The following is a 16,160-nucleotide window of genomic DNA, read 5'->3' on the forward strand; positions in this document are numbered from 1 at the left end:
GTAAATGTCTATTATTAAGAGCTGCTTCACCTTGTTCAGCTTTGACCTAAGAAGGTTACACGTGCTCAATTAGCAGCTGAGCCAGAACAAAGACGCTGATAATCAGAATATAGCCTTTGTAAGCTTGGCACCAAGGATTTGAATGTATATTCAATACTCATTTCCTCAGGGGAATTAGGGAGTCTTTGTTAGTGCTTGCATCAGTCCACAAAGGCTGCTTCTAAATGAGTGGAAAAGAGCATCCTGCATGGCTTACAGTTTGCTGAAACAGTTAGGTTTCCGCATTGTTAGGGGAGCTGTTTCGAACCCAGGAGGTTCAGTCATCTCTGGAAACTATAGAGGCACATATAATTCATTTTCTGAACTGATGGGTTGGCTGTCCCACAATCGTTTCTAAAATTGAATTTCTGAATGCCAGTGTGCTGCTTCAAATCTGCAGAGTAGGCCTAAAGTGAGTCTCTGGTAGTTGATACAATGTGCCCTCTGAATCATCTATATACTGCTTTTGTAACTATGCTTTCAGCCTCCCAAAGTGTTTAACCAAAAGCTTATTGTTGTTATTTGAGGTTTCTGGTACAGTAGGCGTGTTAACCTCATATTTGGTAGATGAGTAAATTTTTTAAACGGCATGGCGAAAAAGCCCAGTGGTGGGTGTGATTTTCCAACAGAAGCCACTATTGAAAAAGCCCCATTAGCCCGTATTGTTGTCAAGATGAGTCTTGAAGTTGCGGATAATGAACTGAGATGTTGTGTAATGTCAGTGCAGTTAAGATGTAGTGAGTATGGTTTAATGTGTCTGATCAGTGCCGTGATGTGGCGATGAGGTTTTTACACGGACGGAACAGCACAAGGACCAATTACCTCAGACAATGTTTAGATAAGTACCACTCAATATCGGTTACACAGTCACAAACTCTGATAAATATACTCACTCAGACATATGCATGAACACCTGTTCTCACACAAGTGACTTGTAGCCTTCATGCCTATTATAGACTCGCATAGACAGATACACAATCAAACACACACAGAGAGAGGCACAAAAACATTTTTCTAAATTGACTTGTAGATAGCTCTCATCTGTGCCTATCACGCAGAATGCCTGTGATTTAGGAGGAGAGAGCAGGTGTAGCTTGGAGAGTGAATGAGACAAGGAAGGAATAGGGGATGAGAAAACCAGAAAGGGTTACCACTGGGGACAAGGCGAAGCAAACAGCAAACAATTGTTACACTCTATAGGAGAAATAGTGACATTGATGCCAGGCTGGGAAATACAAAACAAACAAACAAAATATGCTTTAATAATACGATGTATCTTTACTGTGTTTGAATTGAAATAGCACATTTCAGGACAGGAAAGAATGAGAGAAAGAGGGAGAGGGGAGAAGTAAGAGAGAGTTTTAATATATATGCATGAACTGGTCTTGAATATTTGTATTCATCCCACCAGATATAATTTGTAAAGCTTGTGTTTTGGAGATTCTCATTCAAATGGGGAGAGTCTGCCACTTGTAGACTCAAGTAGGATGGGAGGCCTGTTTGGCCAGGAGGGAGCCCAGTGTCCACTGCCCTTAATGAACACACATGGGTACTGAATGAAACATGAGTAAATACACAAGTTTGCAGGCAAGTCCAGTCCAGACATGTGGTTTGGTCTATGGGAGGTTGATAAGTGAGGTAAGGCTGTGTAGGTGGGTGAGTGTACGTGTGGTTCCTAAATAAACATGGCTGGTAAAATAATGGGCTAGGAACCTGGAAAGAGTATAGGTTAAACCTAATGCTGGTTTAAAAGTTGTTGTTTTTTTAAATACAAAAAAAATAAGGCGCTCACCTTATAGACTGCGCACCACATATCAAGGCTGAGTACCTGCTTCAGCGACCCAGGTTTGAATCCGGTCTGGGCCCATTGTTGTATGTCATTCCCTCTCTCTCTACTGTCACTGTCCAAATAAAGCAAAATGGCCTAAATATACATATGCCAAATACATATATAGTATTCTAAATTTGGCCAATGAAGTCCTGGATAAAATGTTAGTCCTCATTAGTGGCAGTATGTACACATAACTCATATGTTATATCTCTGTAAAAGGTTCATTAAAGGAGGTAGGGAAGGGGGTAGAGAGGCCTACTCGAGGCAGACATTTTTACATGTCATATAGGAAAAGCACAAGTCTAATTAATAGCTATGCATTTGCTATTTTCTTTCAAATGAACTATTATGAAAAATAATACATTATTGATTTAAATTAATAGTACCTAATGTAAAATACCAGGTATAAGGATATATGCATGTAACTCACCTAACTGTTACTTGTCAAAATGTCCTCTGTGAGAAATAGGAAACACGCTGAAGGTTAGGGCGGAATACAACCAGCATGTCCAGCATATGTTCTGTCATACAGATAATTCATTTAACTCAACTAGTTTCATTAAGTATACAACGAATGGAGCTGGGTTGGCAAATTCACAATGCTGGCTGGCATTCTATAGACCTTTTCTCACAGCAGACACTTTGACTTATCGTTGCAGGAAAAGCACAGGTGCAACTAATAATGATAAATCATGATGGTGATATTCCATTTAAGTTTCAGTAAGTGATATCACTGGGCCAGCACACACATTAATCCTAATGCCAAGTTTGCTGCTTGTTAAACTCGTTGGGTCAAGTCAGTCTAGTCACTGTAACAAATGTAATTTTGTCGCTGTAATGAGAGATAAGTTAGCCATGGCCAGCTAACAGCTCAACTATATTGTAACCATTTGTGTAAGATGGAGATTATTTTTCTTGAAAGACAGGCAACCGGCTCATCTTGTTAACCACATTGGTATGTTTGGGGTGTAGTGGTACAGATAAATGTCTCCTCCTAATGAGCTGTCAATGGAATAGATGCTTCAAGCTCCCTTCCTGCCACATACACATACATACATACGTTCACACACACACACACACACACACACACACACACACAGTCCAAGGAACTGTGGTACAAAACCACATAAACAGAAATCTTCAGTATTTAGACTTTGGCTGTTGTGAATGCTGCCTGGCCACTTAAGCTCTGTAAAAAGGGACAGATGCCACAACAATCTACGCTTGCCTTAGATGTTTTTCCCTCAAGGGTAGAGGAAGAAGGAGAAGGTTAAGGACAGTTAATGATTTTATGTGCACTCAGGTACTGTGAAGACCTGCGGCACTAAATCGTCACACTCCTTTCATCCCGCAAATAGAGTCGGTTTTCAGTTTTGTTTTTGAGCAACTTTGCAAGGAACCATGAGACACGTCACCCTCTTACACTTAATGTCTTTCAATCCTAGTATGTGAATGGGTGTTGCGTGAGCACCCTGGCTAAAGAAAAGCTACTCCTTACAGAGTGTCAAGGACACTCCACATCTGGGCTTGAAAATCCATAAAGCAACATATCGTCTTGGTCCACACGCCTCCAAAGGTTCTCTGAGCCTCAGCGTGAAGCTGGCTGATTTAATTTAGCAATCAATATGTTTTCTGTGAGCATAAGCCACGGTAATCTTTTTACAGCACCTCTTCTCTCCCTCTCTCCTCTCATCCTCTGCCCTTGAGTCAATCCTTCCACCCCTCCATTGTAACACTAAGGCTGTGATTGCGTCTAACAGGCTTTTGTGGTTAGAGGAAGCAAAGAGAGAGAGACAGAAAAGAGAGGAACAGGATGAAAAATTGCTATCAAGAAGAGTGAAGCTACCCCCCCTACTCTACCCCCCTCCAGTCTCTGTGGCACAAGGTCTGTGCTCTGAGACTTGGTCCCATAAAAGTGGATTATGGGAATTGCTGCTGCTTGCCATGCTCTCAGAATGCAGCAAGACAACTCATCTTTTTGACAGGAAATGAACTACAGCTGCTTTGGTTCAACCAGAACAGTCTATCTTCTGAACAGAAATGGAGCTGAATGTACCCTATCTCTCTACTTGTAGAACTGTTGATATTTATTGTGCAGGTGATTTGTCCACTGTGATATCATATGGATGTGCAAATAGATGGAAAAGACTTACTTTTCACTACAGTACGTGGGTCTTCTTCTTCTACCCTTCCCTCCCACAACTCACACTTCTTCTCTCATTACCATCCTTTCTTGTGCGCACCGTCTCCAGCAGAGAAAAAGAGAGAGATTACGGGGGGTCTGTGTTATCTTTGGCTACAGCTTTCTGTTCTGCCCTCAAACTGGGAAACATAACTAGTTTCTTTATTGGGCGGCCAAGCATTATACACACACACACACACACACATACACACTCACATGTTTTGGCCTTGTACCTACTCACTCGTGGATGGAACAAAACACCATGATGACATGAGGCATGAAACAACCTTGATGTATTCAGAGGTTCAATGTTTCCTCAATAATAAGAAGCAACTGATGACCCTAGCACCTTCATTCTTACTTCTGTGAGGCAGAGCTGATGAAAAATGTCAGCGCATAAAACATTATCATAGAAAAACTTGCCAGACAGAAAAACAGTGAAATCTCCAAATCCCTATCTCTGAATGATTCAGGAGGTCGGCAGCCAAGAGGGGCAGTGGAACATGCTGGGATTGTAGATATTTATTGTGAACCGTTGTTGTTGTTGAGTTGTTTTCATGGAGTTCAGAACCTGTGGCTGCACTCCTGACTGTTAAACACCAACTCTAGATGAAGTAGAGGTGTGATACTTTGTAGTCACTGTTTGTTACCTTTTGGTACTAACATTTACTGGATAAATTACCTTATAAATAAATACTTGACAATTTAGGTATTAACATCTCCAAAATATGCAGTGGTAAAATGCAACAAAGTACACTCAAATATTCAAGTACGTACTTTCCTTGAGTATTTTCATGTCACTTCAGACTTCTACTTTTTAGAGGGAAGTATTGTACTTTTTTACTTCACTACATTTGTTTGACGGCTTTAGTTACTTTTCTTTCAGTCGACTAATGGATAAAATGATCATTAGTTTGTAGTCCTATACAAAATAGTTTAAAATGAGCTCTACCTCAGTCTACAAGAGTAAAATCCTGCTTTGACATGAATGCATGAGCAATTAGTAATTCTAATGATATATGGTAGCATAACATAAGAATAAAAGTCACAGGGGACATTACTTCCCTACTTTTTATACTTTAAGTATGTTTTCCTGATTGTACTTACATACTTTTATTTAAAGGACCAGTGTGTATAGGATTTAGTTTTATCTGGGTGTAGTTGCAGATTGGAACTCCCTCTCTTTCCAACTGTAAAGGAGAAATAGGCAGTGTCCGCAAAATGCGTTAAAAAACACAAACGACCCAATCTAGAGCCAGTATTTGGTTTGTACCTTCTGGGCTACTGTAGAATTATGGTGGTTCAAAATGGCGGCCTCCACGGAAGGTGACCCGCTGCGTCTATAGATAAAAATAGCTTATTCTAAGGTAACAAAAACATGACAATTCTTTTTTCAGGTGATTGTACACTAATTACCCATGGATATTTTAATAACCTTTTGCCAGTAGTAATAGACAAACCAAACACTGGCTACTAGATGGCACTAAACCCTACACACAGGACCTTCAAGTAACATTTTCAGTGGAGAGTTACTTGTAGCAGAGATTTTCCAATGTGTACTAGTACTTGAGGAAATAAATGTGGTCTGCCCTTTCTTTCTCTCTTTCTTTCTCAGGGACAACAACTTCATCAAGGACTTTCCCCAGCTAGCCGATGGCCTCATGGTCATCCCCTTACCAGTAGAGGAACAATGTCGAGGGGTGTTGTCTGAGCCGCTTCCCAACCTGCAGCTTCTCACAGGTGAGGGTGTGTGAGAGTGGGGACGTGGATGATGTTTTTTCTTTGTCTGTCTCTCCTATTGAGACTAACAGACAAATACATTTGATTAATTGCGTTTTTCAGTGGCAGCTCTATTATATCTATGTGATCCATTCATACAGTAGTCAACTGTGAAATTAATTCAGAACTGACTACAGCCATTTGTCCAGACTTGTCCAGGCCTGAGTGAACATTTTATATAGAGACTGGTAATTACAAAAGCCAGTGTCTCACGAAACGCCACTGTTTTGTGAAATCCAGGTCACAAAATCATTTAGAAATATATAGGCTGTGCCATTGTGCTGTTAAAACCCAAACCCCAACTGAAAATGCTACCATAAACACAAAGTATGCAAGCACATACACATGTACACACGTACTGGACCTTGTAAACTCTAATACTTAACCTCCCGTTTCATCCTTTTATCCTTTTCTTGACTGTTCCACCCCATCTTGTGGGGGACAGAGTCACTTAGACATTTGGCTTGAAACCTCCACCTCTGCTCCCTAATCCCTCCATTAGCTAAATTGGCATTCGGTCCACATTTCGCTTGGGTTCTGCTTTCACCAGAATTGGACACACACATACATACATACACACACACACACACACATAGAAACTAAATTGCCCTTTTTCAACGTGTATGAGTGTCTCAGGTGGAAAACACTTTCCAGAGGCACAGGATCAAGGTTCCCGTAAGCAGTTTTTTTTTCTCCCCTTTGCTCTTCACTTTTGTGGCTTTAGTTCTAAACTGGTGTGAAAGTTTGGTAATTGAATTGCAGAGAAAGGCGAGATTGCTCCCACTTCTAATGTCAGCAATCCAATTGGAGTTCAAGTTGCACTATATATCTGCAATTGATCCAGGAGCAGCTGGGATATGGGCTGTGATAATAAATGATGTTAAGGCAATAATGGATAACAATAGATCTGCAATAAACTGTTCAAATGAAATGATGGATCTTTATTTATGAATTCATTTGTTTTGAATTTCAGCAGCTCTTTATGAATCTGAGTTTTGTCATTGTTTTAGATTGATGTATGAGTTGTGATTCGTCTGTCTTAATTTGTTTCCCTGCTCCCTTTTTTCTGTCTTTCATAGGAGATGCTCAATTCAGTGAGGCGGTGGGTTATCCTATGGTTCAACAGTGGAGAGTGCGTAGCAATCTGTACAAAGTCAAACTCAGCTCCATCACCTTATCTACAGGTCAGGGGCCGAATATCACAATTGACTTTGTCATCACAAATCACCACACACACACACACAAACACACACACACACACACACATAGATACATATATATATATATACAGTATATATAAAAATGTAGATGTTCTGATCAATACCCTATGTTTCTTTTACTCTCTTCTACCAGCCTATACAGCTTTGATGTATATTCTTGATCTTTCTGTCTCTCTATGCATCTGTCTGTGCCCTAGATCTTGATTTTGCACATTTATAACAACACACGTAAGCCTGACCTTAATATCCAAAGCGTACTTCCCCTTCTTACAAAATCACTATTCTTTCATCTCCTTCTCGACCTGGTAGGCTTTTCTAAGGTTTTGAAGACACTGTCAGCGGAGAGCACACGCGAGGAGCTGTTGGCTTTTCTCCAGCAATACGGCAGCCACTATGTGTCTGAGGCCCTGTATGGCTCCGAGCTCAGCTGCAGCATCTACTTCCCCAGCAAGAAGGCCCAGCAGCAGCTCTGGCTGCAGTATCAGAAAGGTGAGTGTGCTGATAGACAGGAAGGAAGGCCAAATTGGTGAATTCTAGAAGGGTGAATGGAGATGCTGTCCTCACATATTGATTTTTTGAGTGGGGAGTCTGTCAAAGTATTTAAAATTTTAACAAACGTATGTGGAGGAGAGCAGACCATGTTTTGAGAAAGGGTAAAATAGCAGTAACTTCAGGAGTGATGGGGATACTATCAAATTTAACCAGGACAACATAACCTTTTCTCAATCAAAGCAAGCAATGTATCACAAATACACGGTGAGCAAAAGTGGAGCAAAGTCTACTATAATTTAACAGGAGGTGGGGGTTATACTTTTGCCTAACTATAAACTAAACTGGGTTATGTTTAAAGACTTCATGCCTTAATTCGCCTCCTGGTTAAAATGCAGCACAAGCTGCATGAATTGAATTAAACAGCAGTGTGACTTTACAGCATCCCAGAAGTATTTTCCAGCACTGCTCTATTCAAATGCTGTTTTTTAATCTTGTTTATTCATGATCCAAAGAAATTTGCTGACTGATACTAATACTATTACTACTACATACAGTTCTTGCTCACCTTGCAGGAAAAAATAAAAATAAACTGATTTGGGGTTAAATTGGGGCCAGGAACACCCAACCCCCCCTTTTATAACAAATGTGTTTACAATGCCGACATGCTTTATTTCAGGGAAATGATTTAATTTCAACATAACATTACACTAAGTGCTTTTACTGATGAGCATTCTTCTCCTTCATCTGATCAAATGTTTGACTGGAATACAAACATGCTTATTCCTGACTCCATGGCACATTGGGCCTGTCCTGGCATGAAGGATCCCAGCACAAGAAGGGAAGTTGTGCTAATTAAAGTGCATAAAACTTGATAAAGTAGTCCAGCAGTACAAGTCAACCAATGGTGGAAAGTATGTTTACTCAAGTACAACTACTTGTAGTTTACTTATCTCCATGTCTGGCATTTTACTCTGCTGCACTGCAGTTTAGAGGGTATTGTATATCATACCTTGTAATCCACTACATTTATTTGACAGCTTTAGCTGCTAGTTATTTTATAGCTTACATACAAAACATATGATCAGCTTTAAAGAAAAATAAAAAGATACACAACTGTAGATTAAACTAACCAACAACTGAAGTAGCTAGTATTATTTCCTCCTCAACCACCTACTATATATGACACACACAAGTTAATGTTAATCAGTATTATTATATTTATAATTTCTGCTATTTTACTTATGTTCTGCTTACTGAAGTAAAGGATTGGATTCTTCAAGACATACCAAGGCTATAAAGTGACCTTCCTGCCTTTGAAAATAGGTTTCAAAACATGCACTACATTATTGCATACCAACATCTACAGCTACAATTTACAATCTCTACAGCCAGGCAATTATAGTGACAGAAGAGGTTTGCTTTTACTATGTAGGGTCACGGGGAAAACTGAACATTGTACAAATACACATATAAGGATTTCGAAGAAGGTAGAAATAGTACGAAGGAAAAAAAATGTAATTGTTTCATAAATGTTTATTGCACTCAGATAATCAACAATACAAACATGAATTTGACTAAACAGAGATGTCTTAAATGTGTTCGACACATTGTAAAATTCACAGCCTGTAAAGGACAAAACACCTTAAACACATGGTAGTTTGGTTCATGGACATATTGCAGTATTACGATCCAATAGTGTAAATGAATGAACGCTGAAGAAGAAGAAGATGCAAGAAAATAACTTCTTTCCAATGACACATAATAAAACATATTCAGGTGATGTGACACACACTGATGTTCAGCACACTGACACAAGGACACTTGATTTTTCTAGCATTTTATCCATTTTTCTGTTACTGTTTAAGTTTGAATATTCTCTAGTAATGACTACTTCTAGTGACCAACTTGAATAAACTGTAAGCACTGAAAAAAACAGTTTTGATGGCAAGGTTGGCATGCAGCTATGTTGAATTAAAATCTATGAGTTTAGTGTGGAGATATAACATGGCCTAACAATAAAACAAATACATTATGTAAAATAAATTAAAAAAAGCACAAGGATATGACTGAACTTCATCTGATACATAAATTCAGTTGTTTTTTTTCCTCCTTAACCCTTTGGTGATATAGAAATATTAAAAACACGTATTGTTTACGATAGTTTGATGCTCAGATATGTATATTTGTATGTTGCTGTTTAATAGGGCTCCAGGTGCAGAGTTAAGGTCAGCTTTGTGAAACTGTTTATTTTTAAGGCTGAAACTGAGTCAGTATAGTAGTGATAGGCTCTCATGAGCAAACCTGGACTGGAAAATAAATATGGCCCCAGAGCAGGCATATTCACTATTTATGACTTTACAGACATAGAGTATGTTACAGAGTATTGATGGGTGGGTTTCAATGATTAACTTGATTCCCCATATTTAGGCCACTAAATATTTTGATTAAAGGTGTCTTTTATTTTTACTTTACCTGAAAGCATCTTTCTAATGCTTCATATGGGCTGAAAAAAAAATCAATAAATCTACATGATAAAATGATATAGATGCAGATATTGAGGAATTTAATAACTAACACTAGCAGTAACTAGCAAAACACTATATGGATGTTGTTTTTACCCACATGTACCAGCACCAGGGAACTCAGGTTGCAAGATTTCTAGTGCGGAATTTAAAACCTGAGGGAGACATAGGGACATGCAACCAACATCCCAGTGCAACATAGCCAGGTTTGGTGAGTGATGCTGGAGTTTTCGCTCATCATTATCCCAGCAGTGCTATTCTGAACACTCCTGCCACTGATCCCTACAAAGATTGTGAAACCACAAGCCCAGCCGGTGGAAACGCTGGCATGGAACAAGTTCTCTGGAATAAATTTGAACAAAGTTTGCAAACATTATTGAAGTTGTACGTATGCTGTACCCTTATTGTGTTCTGGGTGCTGGAGCTATTAAGTATTGGTATATAGGTATAATTTATAGACGATTATTTGATTTAGCTGAAGGTGAACCCATAGGGAATATAAAGCAGAGCAGAAACACAGCCCTGCAATTGTAAGGGCCTTCCAGAGATCATATGGGACCTTAAAATGTTGCTACTCTGTTCATAATGGACCCAATTCTTTTGAGAAGTAGGACTAAAACTAGGGGCTACAGTGTGATCTTAGGTAAAACTGCTCAAAGCTAACTTTAATGCTGCAGGTTAGAAAGAAAAGCCAGCAGAAGGGGGATGTAGAGGCCAGAAATTGTAGCGAGATGTATGACTGAGCAGAACGACTAGAATAGGATCTGAGCAGATGACAGGAATATATCTTGCAGATTGTGACCTCACCCTTCCCGCTAGTGACATAACAGTGGCTGTGGCTGGGAAGTCAGTAGGAGAAGGTTTAATGACAGAAATAGAGAGTAAAAAGGGTTTGTAGATCACACAGTAGATTTCACTAACACTCCAAAATGTCAAATGGTTACTCTGGTTGTGGCTGATGTACACAGACTAAGTACTGGAAAAACATGATAACAATAGTGTAGTGTACAAATTAGACATCCGTAACCCCAAATTCTGATTGCATTAACTCGGTTAACCTCAAATAAACAAAAACAAAATATCTTTCCTGACAATGTCAGTAAAAAAATGTAGACCCAAAGAACCCAGTACATGAAATTACACCATTGCTCTCTTTCCTGTAGGTAACTTAATATTCTACACTTAATGTTCCCTGAATGTTACTGAATGCAATTCAATGAATGCTGATACTTGGTTACTGTTTTGCCATTAGCTAACTGCACAGTAAACTTTAAAGCTGCCAGCTGCATTCAGCAACATCAATGTTAGTCTGTGCTACTATAACCTAACACTAGGAAACAGTGTTGTGTCAATAATAAAGTGCTTCACAGGCCAAAAGCCTTGGTATGCTTTATTTCATATGTAAATACATGTTCATTTTCAGCTCCTCATCCTCCCATTTTTCCTTATGCAAAGCTGAGCCAAATCAGTGAAAGCTGTGCATCACACACTGTCAGGCTGATCGGTGGATGTAGCAGTCAATAATAAAGGAAGGAAGATCATCTGTACTTTGTGCCTGCATTAGCTTTGACATCAATGGCTTAATTCGCTTATTTTAATGTGACAACGTGTGCCAGCATTCTTTGATGTAAAAATGTTGCAAAGTCTGCTTAAGTGTTGTGATGTGTTACAATAATCAGGTAAGAGGCAGCTTAAGTAGCTGATTTTTGATTTGAGGTATTAAAATGAAATCCAGTAGGCTTTAAACCGAACCAAACTGACTAGAACATTCATTTAATAACCCAATGAAAGCTGGAGCGAGAATTGTTTGGACTGCAGCCAAACTAAAGTGACAGATAACAGTGTGGTTCTACCTTCTTCAAACTTCCATACACACCTGGCCAACATATATACCTACTAAACCTCTCATGCTCCTGTGGACTGGATTATTCCTCTAGGAAGTGGACGAGTGCCTCCTCTGGATGTATGTGTAGACTTTGACACAGTGGTCCCAACAATCCAGCACCAGCAGTTGTCCTTTCTGGGTGGTTGCCACTCCCACAGGGCAGGTCAGCCCTTCCTGGATGAGAATTTTGAATCCGCCTTCTTTGGGAAACTGGAGGATTTCTTTCCTGCCGCTGTCCGTTACCAGCAAATCCCCATTGGCATCCACGCACATGCCAGTGATGCAGCGGAAGTCCTCCGTCTCGGAGAAGAAATGGCTGAGCTGCTTGCCTAGCTGGCCATCAGTATCCACTGAGCCGATAGAGAAGCCACCCTCCAGGTGGGGCTCATTGTGGCGTTTCTCAAAGTTCAGAGCCAGGCCCTGGGTGAAATAGACTGTTCCAGCCGCGTCGCACGTCACAAACTTTGGCCGCACCGCAGAGCACAATCGGTTGTAGCTGACAACGCCCACATTGCGGTCCACTGCTAGACACCACAGCTTGCCACCCTCCACATCTGACACCACAAACTGGCCCGATGGCATGGCGGTAATGCCCCATGGTTTAATCAGCTGGTTCTTATGGCAAGCCACGCAGTGTCCATCCATGGTGTAGACTTTAACTGAGTTATCGTAGTTGTCGGTGACCCCAATCAGGCCTTGAGGAGTGACAGCAATGGATAAGGGGATGAGATTAGGCAGGTCAGCACCCAGGAAGCTCAGGACAAAGTTGTCAATGCTACTGGCATTCCGGCGGATTTCACGCTGGAAACCTTTGCGATTAAAGATCTGGATGCGGTAGTTGCCGCGGTCAGCCACCAGGACCTCGCCCTGTGATGTCACACAGATGCTGACTGGTAAATTGAACTGGCCAGGTAGAGTTCCCTTGAAGCCCATCTTCTTCACAAACTGGCAGACTGCGGGCCCCGCACTTGCCCCGGCTCCTCCAGGGGATCCCCCACCTGCATCCATGGACTTCGACTTAAAGCTGCCCGGTGAACCACATACCGCCTCCTCTACAGCCGCAACCATGTCAATGTCCCGGTAAAGATCCACCGGAGCCCCCGTTGCACCACCTGTAGCCCCTACTGCGCCTGCTACACTCTCTACATCACCCTCAAGAGCAATCTCCAACTCTTCATCATCTGTATTGACAGTGTAAGTGTTTGTGGTCACTTGGCCCACTTCTACGGGTTTAGAGTGCACTGTTTTGACAAGCTCTGGCTCTTGCAGCTGAAACATGGTGGGCAAGCTGCTCCTCAAATCCAGCTCTTCATCATCACAGCCTCCGCCATCGTCCTTTAGTAAAGCAATATCACTCTGCCTCACAAGCATTGTCAGATAATCACAGCGTGACACCACTTTTACCTCTGCAATGTTAAGGAGATATGTCTGCTCCTCCAGGACATGCCCATTTAGCTTTTCTGCTTCTGCCATGGAAGCTGTGAATGTCCTTCGAGACCTCCTGAGTTCCTCTTGAAGACGTTGCTCAGCTGTAGTATAGTTCTGCTGCACTGCCTGGTACTTTAATCTCAAGGATTTGTTAATGTTTTCAATAGCTGTCTTTTTCTTCTGAATTTCGCCCATCACATCACGCAGAGCAGTCAGCTTCCCACCCAGTTCTTTACGACGCTGTTCAGCAGCCACCCTAATCGGCTGGACTGAATGGCCTTGATGCAGGTGGCCCTCCCCTTTACAGAGCTCACAGAGGACTGTGGCACAATCGTGGCAGTACTGTCGTGGTAGGCGGTTGCAGCAGGAATTGCACATTAGGGCGGCGGCAGCAGCACTGCAGGATATAGTACAATCTAGGATCTTAAGCACAGTGAGATTATCAGCCAGCTGAGAGATATTGCTCATACGGGAGACCTTGCTACAGAAGGGGCAGCGCACACCATTGATAGTATTAGCCAAAAGCTTCTCTAGACACTGCCGGCACACTGTGTGACCACATTGCAGGAGTTTGGGTCTCATTTGTTCCTGGTTGTAGGTCTCCAGGCAGATAGGGCATTCAAGAACCTCCCTCATTAGATCTGGGTCCAGCGGGGATGATGCTGCCGCCATTATGGTCCTTTCCTTGAGTGAGAAAAAACAAAAACAAAAAAAGGAATTATGTTTTGTTAGATGTTACCATTCTGTGTGAAATTCTACTGAGAGGAAAACAGTGTCATTAAGTCACTATGCGAGTAGCAACCAGGTTGAATCGGTGATACAGTCGTGCAGTATATGGGTTGCAGCAGTATTTCTATAGCAATAGAAAAGTGGTACTCAAAGTCTGACCCTCACCCAAACCTGATGCACTGTAACTGTGTGACCATAAACGACACAGTTCTGAACATTGCCACAGATCTCATGATAGTAGGGCCAGCTTGCAGCTTTCTAAATATGGGGCTAACTATGACTAGCACAGCCAGCTAGCTCCTCTCTGTTTCAAAGTAGCTAGTTGTCGCAGTGTAACCTCAGCTGACACGAACATGAGGCTGAAAGCACTTACAGGTTGACCTGTTAACACGGAAACCTTTAACTGACAACTATGTAACATTAGGCAACAGAGTGTTTTTGTTTGCTAGGCAATGCTAACATGACATACAACTGACTGCATCCTCGTGCTAGCAAATGAAGCCACGTACCACAATAACGCGACGGTGATGACGGCAGGTGGGCTAGCTCCTCGAGGAACTGTTGTTGTTTATCGGTGAGCTAATTGGCACACGGTTCGTTCCACGCTTTGATGACAAGCAACGTGATCTTCAGGCTAACTGGGTTGTGTCTAAAGGCACCACCGTGCTCTATTGATGCCTAAAAATAGGTTGACCTTGCTAAAACCACACTTACAAACAAAGTGCGTTGAGTGTTCCCTCCTTTTAGTTTAAGTATATCCGAGGCCTCTCGACAAAACTACAAACGTTAACGCTGCCCCGTCACAAAACGCCACAGTGTTGTTCAACATTATACACAGGGCTGGCTTTGATGAACGTGCATTCAAAAAATAGATAATAAAAGGATATGCGGCTCATCGTAATGTTTCTCTTTTGACACTTATGCTTTAAAACGTTACCTTTTCTTCAGTATTAGCTGGTTGGAAGTACAGAGGTTTTGATGGGCGTGCTGTGTTTCTGCTACTGCAGCTGCTGCTGAGAGACTGCAGTGTTGACGACGTCACGTACGCAGAGCCCGGCTGTTACGTAACACGCACAGCTCTGAGTCTGACGCTTGTTTTGATTGGCTGCTGTGTAGGCTTGGCGATGTATTTAGTGGTCCTGAAGTCAAAATCAGAAGTCAAATATCAGGGGTCCTAGTATTTGACTTCCATCAAGAGAGATAAAAGTAATTTATTGTATTTAATTCGTCTTCTTCCCTATAATGCTCATATTCGCACAGCACAGGGGGCAACAGAGTTTGACAGGCAAAGGGATTTTATTGGTTTTTATGCACAGTACCTACTGCAAACACCTATAACAGCAAGAATGCTATTTGTTTAACACTAATTGAATATAATATAATATATATGTAACCTAAAGTCCAGTTCCTGTCCAGCAGTAAGGCCTACCACTACTTCATCACCCTACTTGTCATCTTTTTAAAGAACAAAAATTTAAGATTAGTTAATTTGAGTGACAAGTAAACAGACCTGTAAATGAGAAAATAAGTCTAGTAGTTGTAGCCCATAGGCATGCTACTGCATTCGAAAACGTCCACATGTGGTGTTTCAGTTTTTAGACATAAGCCAGTAATTGTATAAAGAGGCCACTAGATGTCAGAATAGGTCTTCTAGAAGATGCCCATGCATCACCATGCACACAAAGTGAGTGTGGAACATTTTAAAAACAAACAGGTTCTAAAGAAATATGGAAGAAAACATTCATTCTCATGTAGTTTTCTCAGTCGTTTAGCATATTTAATAAATATTATTATATGTTGGCCTATTTAGCAGCTGCTATTGTTCAAATATCTGATATGCCAAGTTATGACAGTATAACTTGAACGGTACTTTGTAGACAAGGTAACTCACACATAGATGTATTTTTTTACCATGTGTCTCTCCTGCTGTAACAAATATTGTGTATTACTGTGTAAAATTAATATAGAATGTCAGCTACTGTAGATAATAGTCTGTTATAATCAAAGGTCTGTGGTGTATGTAGATGTTTTAATAAAGCAAAAACAACAGTGC

General features: G+C 41.0%; 2 protein-coding genes across 3 annotated transcripts in view; one reads left to right on the forward strand and one right to left on the reverse strand.

Moving 5' to 3' along the window:
* Nucleotides 1-16,160, forward strand: part of LOC127370511 (astrotactin-2-like) — a 249,299-nt gene that overhangs the window by 182,088 nt on the left and 51,051 nt on the right. For both annotated transcript variants that reach the window (XM_051412637.1, XM_051412638.1), the window contains 3 exons: nucleotides 5,668-5,792; nucleotides 6,911-7,015; nucleotides 7,361-7,540. In XM_051412637.1, coding sequence (XP_051268597.1) covers nucleotides 5,668-5,792; nucleotides 6,911-7,015; nucleotides 7,361-7,540 — 410 coding nt within the window. The remainder of the gene's footprint in view (nucleotides 1-5,667; nucleotides 5,793-6,910; nucleotides 7,016-7,360; nucleotides 7,541-16,160) is intronic.
* Nucleotides 9,059-15,174, reverse strand: trim32 (tripartite motif containing 32). Its single transcript, XM_051412639.1, has 2 exons — nucleotides 15,045-15,174; nucleotides 9,059-14,062 (listed from the first exon to the last, which is right to left on the reverse strand). The coding sequence occupies exon 2, from the start codon at nucleotides 14,048-14,050 to the stop codon at nucleotides 11,999-12,001; it is 2,052 nt and encodes a 683-aa protein (XP_051268599.1). The 5' UTR covers nucleotides 14,051-14,062; nucleotides 15,045-15,174; the 3' UTR covers nucleotides 9,059-11,998.

The sequence above is a fragment of the Dicentrarchus labrax genome, unplaced genomic scaffold (assembly GCF_905237075.1).
Source record: "Dicentrarchus labrax unplaced genomic scaffold, dlabrax2021, whole genome shotgun sequence".
In the NCBI taxonomy this organism is placed as follows: Eukaryota; Metazoa; Chordata; class Actinopteri; family Moronidae; genus Dicentrarchus; species Dicentrarchus labrax.